We start from the raw sequence: 8,954 nt of genomic DNA on the forward strand, positions 1-8,954 counted from the left end.
TGTCAGATGGCAATCCAACTCATACTGTTACTTTTTGCTGCCTTTCAGTGGTCACAATGAAGAACTGCGAAAATAATCAGTTTTTGCTTCATGGGACTTCAAGTACGTCCTGGTAATACTTTCACAATAAAAGCACAGTTCCACTAGGAAATATAACAATAACGTCACTTTTCCAGTCACCGTAGTTTTGCTTCGAAGGGTCATGGGTACGTGTTGCGACATCTAAATACAGCTCTTTACTGGTGGGAATCGTCAAACAGCTGAATCTACTTAACTTTAGCAAGCAGGTGTGTCTGTCGAGCTAATACTATTCAGTACTTGAAATAAAAGACAGACAGAGGACGGCTAGTTGCTAGTTGAGCTGTTTACAGGTAATTGACCCGCTAAGGTACGAAGCTACGCATGCTATAATGGAGTCACTCGAATATACTAGCTGCAAATGTCATGTTAGAGTTCTCTGTTACCTTTTTTTGGATTAAGTGCTTGCTTCTTAATAACTTTTGTTTATACTGAGATATCAGTTGCGGTGGGCTTGAGTTAGCATGTTGAGAAACTACTAAGAACATTTTAGACATATATCCTGTGTTGCGTAGGCAGTATATTATTACAAGCATGTGTATTTATACGTGATCTATACGAGTAAAGTATTGAGCAACTTGTTGCCTTAAAGTAAAGTTTAAAGGTTATCTCAATACCATTGCTACTGTCGCTTGCTTGGTTGTTTATGCTTCTAAAATGTCTGAAATTCCTTGTGACAGAGGGAATGGAGAAGGCCAAACAAGATGCATTTGATAATGCCAGACTTCAAGTGATCAAAGATGGCTATGAAAGGGGGTTTGAGTGCATCAATAACGGATTGTCAGCAGATGAAGCTGGGGAAAAGTCACAGGCTCTGGAGTTCTACAAGCGAGGTCGACAGCATCTTCTCAGAGGCACCAGCGTGCCTTCTCGGGGCGAGGAGTGTGTTGGCAGCTCCTGGGAATCGGCCAGGCAAATGCAGCAGAAGATGCAGGAGACGCTGAACAACATCACCACACGCCTTGCCATGCTCGAGACCAGTTCCGACCTCGAGTCTACACCCACACAGAGTTCTAGTGGTGCACACATGTCTTCTGGAGGTCTGTATCCAAAGCTCGACACCAAAGCAAAGCCAGAAAGACCAGCCCCACCATGCCTAGCCACAGGAGCTGCAAGAGGCGTAACTGCAACCCATACTTCAGTGGTTCCAGCTGAGCAACCACCAGCTTACTCTCCTCAGGCTGCTGATGGCCATGTATCTATCTCTTATGGCACAGAATCAGGAGAGATGTCAGTGGTCGGGGATGATTTCTACAGTCGTACATCTACTTCCTCGTCATCTTCTCAGAGTGTGGGTGAGGATGGAGAAGAGCTGCTTTACATCCCTAACGGTGTTCAGATATTCTTTGTCACACCCGAGGGGCAAGTAAGCGCCCCATCGTACCCTGGCTACCTGCGGCTGGTGAAGTTCACCAGTCATCCCTCAGATAGGATGCCCAGTAGACCGCCAGCATTTCTGCAGGTAAGTTTTTATTTTTTTAACAGAGCCTCAGATAATGATGATTATAGGCCACTTTCATACCTGTGTGATGCAACAGGTTTAAACAACTCTTATTACTGCTGCGTCACTGTCTGATTTTAGTCAGTCTTGTGACCTTTAATCTGATTTTAAGACGGACTCCAGATCTATTTGACTGGGGTAGGACATTGGATGTTAATGATCAATATTCCTTGCCTTGTGTAAACAATCGTGCAAGTACCTTAATCCCATTGACTGACGTCATCCAGCAGAGAATCCCAGGTCAGGATTAGACCTGTTACACTGTTCCTAATCACTAAATGCTTACCTGTTGTCCATCCATCCATTTTCTGTACGCCCTTCTTCCCTAATGGGGTCGGGAGGGTTGCTGGTGCCTATCGCCAGCTGTATTCCGGGCGAGAGGCGGGGTTCACCCTGGATAGGACGCCAGTCTGTTGCAGCTTCCCCGTTGTAAATTTTCTTTTCAGATTGAGAATAAACACAGAACTCTTAACCTCAGCAAAAAGCTTTTATGTCAGTCTCATTTTAGATTATAGCTTTGAATCTGAGTTTTAGCGTTTTGATTAGTGGTTCATGGCATCCAGAGACGATGAAAAGAAATAATACATTTAAGCAAAGCTTGGGTTTGTAGAGCCAACATTATTGGTTTGTTTTAGTGGGTTTCTGGCCTGTGAACCACTAAATTGATTTGTTTAACGTGGAGGCTGTGTGTGCACACTACACCGTGTGATTAGACAAACTAATCAAAAGTATGTCAAGTTAGTTTATTACTGAAAACTGAGCCAGGACAGAATAAATGTAATGTTGTGGTAAATTATATTTTGCTGTTTTTCTTTTGTCTTCCTGCTCGGTCATGAGGCTGACATTTTCCTCTTCCTTCTGTTCCACTCTGACATCAGTGATTCACATGAATGAGCGGGAATAAACCCTGCTTAGCCTGGTGTGCTGTAACCTTGTTAGACATGCAGCAATCTCAAGACAGCAGTGTTCTCTACATAAAGTTTGAATAAAGCCCCAAAAACAACCTCTCCCTGTTAATATTTACTTCTGTGTAAATCTACCCACCGTTGTTTTGCCATTCATAGAGGCACATAGAATATGATTGTGTCACAGGAAAACACCTGGAAGTGACACAAGAGATGGTGGTGGTTTTCTAACTGTCCTTCTCGTCCTGACAGGTGTGTGACTGGCTCTACCCTCTCATGTCTGTGAACTCTCCAGTGCTAGAGTGTAACACCGGAGTTTTTATGTTTCCGGACATGATGGCGCCGGCACCGGGCTACTACGTCGGGGTTGTGTTGTCGTCTGAGCTCCCTGTGGCAGACCGAGCCTTGTTTAAGAACCTGCTCTCTCAGATGACAGATCTCAGGGTTCAGGTCAGTGTAATGTCTGCAACACCGTTTGATGATTTAAAATGTATATAATCTCAAAATACATGCACAAATCTGGCAAGGTCGCATTTCTAGATGTGTCACTAACTTGCTGTCATTTATTCCTGTTGTGCTTCTCAGTGTTGAAAGTCACCAGGGAACATTTACACAATTTGCTTTTAGCAAATCCTCTTGTGCTGCTGGGAGGCACAGAGAGCTATTCTAGGAAAGTGACGCATAACTTGGACACGTATCAGGACAACAGGCATTTAAAATGTTCTCATCTCTGTACTTTTAAAGTCAACACTTTGATCACTAGTTACAATTTCTAGCCCAACTCTGAGTTTTGTTCACCCAAATACATCTGCTCTAGCTCACTGGCAAACTGTGTGATGGCAAGGAGGCGCAACCTTGAAAAGCTCATCGTTCAAGTTAAATCATCAATATACCAGTGAAACCCTGCCAAAAACCGGCCAGCAGTTAAAAGAAGGGTTTTATTGTGGTAATGCCAATAAAGACTTTTAATTGGGCATAAATGTACTTGAAGATTTTTATAATGATGTAAATGAAAAACACTACCGTTTGACATATGCCTTGTTCAAATACAAAATCAATTTCTAAAGTTTTAATCATATTTTTTTTTTTAATCATATCAGTATTGATTTGATAAATAAAACCTGATTGCCAACAACCAATATTTACTCTTCATCTTGTTGCCATTTGTTTCTGAAGAGGGAGGGAATGAGTTTGGTCATGTGACAGTGAGGCTGCACAAGATTGTGGGGAGTTTTACTGAAGAAAAGCAGTGGTGAAGTCAGTGTTGTGGTCTGATGAAAGGATTGTGAAATGTATAATAATAATATTGGTTACCAGCGATAACAGCAATATTAATATAGGATAGTGATATGAAGCAAATTTTCATAAACTTCTTCACCATTGTATCAGTGACCTGCCATGTTCCTGGGTTTTTATTACTCTTTGTTTACTCAGGTCTTCACAGAACAGCTGGATTTGTACTGATATTAAATTACTCACAGGTGGACTCTACTTACTAATGAGGTTGTGACTTTTGAAGACAATTCATCTCTCAGGATTTTATTTAAGGTTTGTTTATACAAATACATTCCACTAAACAGATTTTTATGAGTATGCATTAGTTTATCACATAAAATCCTAATAAACATTAAAGCCTTTGGGTAATTTGAAAGGAATGTCATAAGACTTCCAAATAATTACATTTTTGGCATTTACTTGTATGTTATTGTCTACCTGGAAGTAATTAGTCTTTGTCTCTTAATGGAAAAGAGCCAAAGATGTATATATTTTTTCCATTGTACTCTGGGATATGTAAAGGCTGCTGACTGAAGACAATTCCCAATTTTTCTCTAAATCACGTTAACCTAGCATGAACGCCTGGCACTACTTGCTTCTGATCTGGCGTCCCTCCCGAAGTTACCCCTGCCTCAGCAGAGAGGGGATTTGATACTGGCAGGTGAGGAGAATTAATCAGGTATAATGCTCTTATCTGCAGCATTTCGAACAAGCTCCGAGCCTCAACTGAAAGACAAACGTCAGTTCAGTCTTTGAGGAAGGAGAGATGCCGCTTCAGAGAAATGCCAGATAAGGTCACGTTCCATGAATGCAGTCAGGGTAGATATCTTCTCTAATGGATGTGGTATCCTGTCAAAGAGTAAGCTTTTTATTATTTTTATTTAGCAGAAGAATTGAGATTTTCAGCTCCAACTTTGCTCTGCCTTTTTTTTCTTTTTCTTTTTTTAAAAAAGGCCATCTGTTTGGGGTAAACAGATGGCGCTTTGTGATGAGAACCCCAGAATGAGAAGAGCTATTGTGTTCTGTGACGCTCTCTGTTTTGTATACTGGATTAACTGGGAGCCAGACTTTTTTTTTTTTTTTTTTTTTTCTTCCAACAAATTGGACTGAAAACAGATTATTTTCATACACAGTTGTTTTTCAGTTGCTTACAAATACATGTGTGTGTTTGGTCAGGCCGCAGATGAAGCTGCAGACTCGGTTAATCTCAGTCAGAAGGTATCCATTGCTGCACCAGAGGAGAGGGAAAGACCACCTGGAGCTGATGAGGCAGCATCTGCAGAAACCGAAGAGGAGAAAACTTTGCCTGAATGGAGTGAAAAAGTGGCAAGTGGGATCTTAACTGGTGAGGTCATGTTCTGTCCTTAAATTCCAGTATCTGCATACTTTTATTTGTGTGAAATTCCAGTGCTCAGAAATGCATTGAGGCATACCCTCTTTGATCTCCTTAGGTGCTTCCTGGTTAAGCTGGGGTTTGGTCAAAGGGGCTGAGTACACAGGCAAGGCTATTCAGAAAGGGGCGTCTAAGCTCAGGGAACACATCACTCCAGAGGACAAGCCCACCGATGTGAGCCCCACTGTGACCAAAAGCCTCTATGTGGCCAAGCAAGCAACAGGAGGCGCTGTGAAAGTCAGCCAGTTTCTAGGTGACTGACACAACTTCCTGCCTGGGTGTTTTACTGACCTTGTGTGACCGATGGGTTTTGTGGTGAACCTCTAATTGAGTGGCGCTCTTCCTGTGCAGTGGACGGTGTGTGTACTGTGGCTAACTGTGTTGGTCGAGAGTTGGCTCCTCATGTGAAAAAACATGGAGGCAAACTGATTCCTGAGTCCATGAAGAAGGATAAAGACGGGCGCTCGAACATGGATGGAGCGATGGTCGTGGCTGCCAGTGGAGTGCAAGGTGAGGTCAAACTACACTTCTGTTACCTCTCAGGAGTTTATAAAATATTCTCCAAAAGTATTAATTGCCTTTTAACTCGTTCACTGATATTACTATGATTACATAGTAATATTTTTGATATTACTATGTAACATTAAAACAACAAACTTTATTGTCATTGTATTTTTTTTTATTATATAGAAATGCAAGATGGGACACTATTGTAAAATAGACAGAAAAGATGCATTATTTTTTGCTAATGATTAGTGCCTCATCTAAAGATTACTATGGTAATTGTAAATACATCATGCACCATTTACTGTTTGTTACATAAAATTACTATAAATGTACTGATGTTTGTGGTTGACAGGTGACAAGGTATGAGTAATAAATTTCCCAGACAGTGTTAGCAGGTGAAAGTGTGTTTGCAGTATTGTGGCTTCCTTTTTCCTGTTAAATTTTAAATTTAAACATTTGAAGGTGAAGGCTTGTCAAGTCTTGCTGGTACAAAAATATGCAATCAGCTCCATCTTTTTGTACTCCAACCACTATAAAAGTTTGTTTTTGCTTGACTCATTAGAAAAGTGTTTTTGTTGTTCCTGTTACTAGGATTTGCAACTGTTTGGCATGGTTTGGAAGCAGCTGCTAAGGACATCACCACAAATGTGGCATCAGAAACAGTTACCACCATAAAACATAAGTAAGTTTTTGTGAAAAGGATTTTCTCAGTTTACTAGGCTTATTATTATTTTTTTTCCCCTTTGCATGTTGCAAATGACCTCTTGCACAAGAGAAGCTAAATTAAACGCTCACTTGTGTTCCTCCTCAATTTGCTTTACAGATATAGAGCTCTACAAAAGGTCTCTGAAACATCTAATGAGAAGAACAGTAATTCTAACAATACCAATTAAACACAGTTCCCCTTCTTTCCTTTTTTTTCACAATTCACTTTGCAGTCCTGTTCAGATTTGATTCACTTTACTTCCCTTTCACTTGTGCTAATAAAAACCCTCTGATTTCTGATTGACTGACATCTTTTCATTCTCTATCAATTGAAGTTGGGTGTTATACAAATTAATTATAACATTTCAAATTTCTGTTGTAAATTATGAATACCCACCATCCAATAATGCTTTTGCTACATTTTCTACTTTGAATAATTTTGGTTGTATTAAGCTATTCTAAGATTCATTAAGCAAGGGGAGAATTTAAAGAGCTTTAGCATTAATTTAAGTATTTGCTTACTTTCTTTCTTCTGCAGAAAACTTCCGCTAATAAAAATTATTTTTGGTTTGTGAACTTGCATGGGTGTAATTGTAAACTGGAACTTTAGCATGGCATCTTTGCAGTCCTTGCACTGTATACTAATTAATTCTCTTACTCTGACCTCTCGCCCAATTTGATTCTGCTGCCAACTTGGAAGGTACGGCACTGCGGCGGGACAAGCCACGGACAACGCTGTCAATTCTGCCATCAATGTTGGTATTACTGCCTTCAATATTGACAACCTGGGGATCAAAGCTGTGGTTAAAAGAACTGGAAAGCAAACGGCACAGGCTATTTTGGAAGACTACAAGCTTCAGGATAAACCACAAAATGGGAAGGAAGTGGAGAAACTCACCAAATAGTTGTTTATTCTGCCTCATTTTCTCAACAATGCCTTAAAACCTATTTACTAGTCAGAAAGGTCTATATTTAATTCTCATTATTTATAAGAACATGCTCTATATTCGCTAGGTTTACTGTGATGTGCATACTCCACACATTGGTATAGCTCTCAAGCACTTTAAATATACAGCAGCTGGATCAACATCCAGAAAGTAGAAACCAAAACGTGAAGCACATTGATATGTCCTCAAGAAGTAAATTAAGGGCAATATTTTACAAATAGGATAAATATTTAAAAACCTTAAATATTTTTAAGCGATTAAATTGGTCTATAAACAACTATATTTAATTTTGATGATCACATAATGGTTTTGTCTGTGGAGTTTAACATTTTATCTTGGTGTGCTTATAAACAATGTTAAGACTAACATTCTGGATAAATTGAAACTAGTTTCTTTTTCAATTTGTCCTTATTTAATCATTAAATCCTACATTCCACTAAGGTGATTAAAATATTGCCTAACCTAATAGTATCAAGTGTAACTAAAAATTCTGATATTTGTATTAACCGACAAGCTGTAATACTGCCTTTTGTTGTGCAATTTTGATGAAGAATTGTCTTAAAAAAATTTACGTTCATGATGATAAAGTTTTCTTCTGTGTGAGAGGTGAACAAAGTGAGTAATAAATTGAAAAATTAATTTGTGTGATCCTAACTTGGTATCAAGCTATTCATTTTTTTTTCTTCCCATTTTGTGAAACTGTCACATTGTCTCCCTTTATAGTCCAGCTTTAGGCTGCCAGCTGATTAAAATCTTTAGATCAATAATGGCACTCATACTTTTCACCTGAAAAACTTCTGTAAAAATATTTTTGACAAATGAAAAGTATATTTCCACTTGCTATTAGTCATTACCAACCACCTTTGCCTCAAAATGTTAATGGATACTTAACATTTCAGGTGGTGAATATTAGACCAAACTCAGAATATTTGTTAAACTTTACTTCAAACTGTGGGAAATGTATATTTATATTAGAAATCACACTGTACAGACACTTAAATAGGAAGTACAGACACTTAAATAGGAAGTCCAGAAAGTTCAGTTGTCAGCTTTGTGTTCAAATCTCTATTGATTTTCAATTAAACTATTTTTCCTACAGAATACATTATTCTTGATATTGAGTGGATTACATATGACAAATGGTAAAGTACTCCAAAAACAAAGTAGAAGCAGAATAAATCATTTAATTTTATTTCTAGGAGTCAAAAGATGTATTTTAACAGAAATACAATTTCAATATGCACTTGGTTTTAATGGAACAAAAAGGGGTAATTCACTGCCAAATTACCTACCTAAATTGAGGACTAGAGAGTTTAAACTAAATGTTGGGTGGTAAACATTGAATACTATGCTTTACAAAGACCTCAAACTAATTTCTTTTTTCCTTACCCTACTATAAAACGTATAACAATTGTTAAGCAAGTGTGGAGCCCTGAAAAAAAGATCTCTATCCAAAAAAAAAACCCAGTTGATTAATTAGAGCCTGGTTCAGGTGAAAATGCAGACTCTTTATGATCAGCATCAGGAAAGCACAAGTTGCCAGGGTCATCCATACACAAATCTAGCCATTGGGGACTCATCAAAGTGACTGACAGCATCAAGGGCAAATGGCTTGCAAGTTACTGAGTGTGGATTAAAACTGT

The 8,954-nt window shown here is 38.8% G+C and overlaps 1 protein-coding gene across 4 annotated transcripts; it reads left to right on the forward strand.

The window, feature by feature from the left end:
• The first annotated feature begins 224 nt into the window (after positions 1-224).
• On the forward strand, positions 225-7,965 carry spartb (spartin b). Of its 4 annotated transcripts, none has more exons than XM_044120786.1 (8): positions 225-371; positions 759-1,540; positions 2,737-2,934; positions 4,936-5,104; positions 5,211-5,405; positions 5,504-5,662; positions 6,251-6,341; positions 7,065-7,965. In XM_044120786.1, the coding sequence occupies exons 2-8, from the start codon at positions 764-766 to the stop codon at positions 7,267-7,269; spliced, it is 1,794 nt and encodes a 597-aa protein (XP_043976721.1). In that variant the 5' UTR covers positions 225-371; positions 759-763; the 3' UTR covers positions 7,270-7,965. The 4 variants fall into 4 exon arrangements, with proteins under 4 accessions (XP_043976721.1, XP_043976723.1, XP_043976719.1 ...); XM_044120788.1 differs by lacking the exon at positions 7,065-7,965 and adding an exon at positions 6,483-6,664; XM_044120784.1 differs by having other exon boundaries at positions 233-388.
• Positions 7,966-8,954: the final 989 nt, after the last annotated feature.

Source organism: Gambusia affinis, linkage group LG06, assembly GCF_019740435.1.
Source record: "Gambusia affinis linkage group LG06, SWU_Gaff_1.0, whole genome shotgun sequence".
Lineage (NCBI taxonomy): Eukaryota > Metazoa > Chordata > Actinopteri > Cyprinodontiformes > Poeciliidae > Gambusia > Gambusia affinis.

Bases quoted from the DNA above. Each gene is read 5' to 3' on its own strand.
- spartb (XM_044120786.1), top strand. From the start codon at position 764: ATGGAGAAGGCCAAACAAGATGCATTTGATAATGCCAGACTTCAAGTG. The intron at 2,935-4,935 runs GTCAGTGTAATG...GTGTTTGGTCAG, and splicing joins TGACAGATCTCAGGGTTCAG to GCCGCAGATGAAGCTGCAGA. The intron at 5,663-6,250 runs GTGAGGTCAAAC...TCCTGTTACTAG, and splicing joins GGCTGCCAGTGGAGTGCAAG to GATTTGCAACTGTTTGGCAT.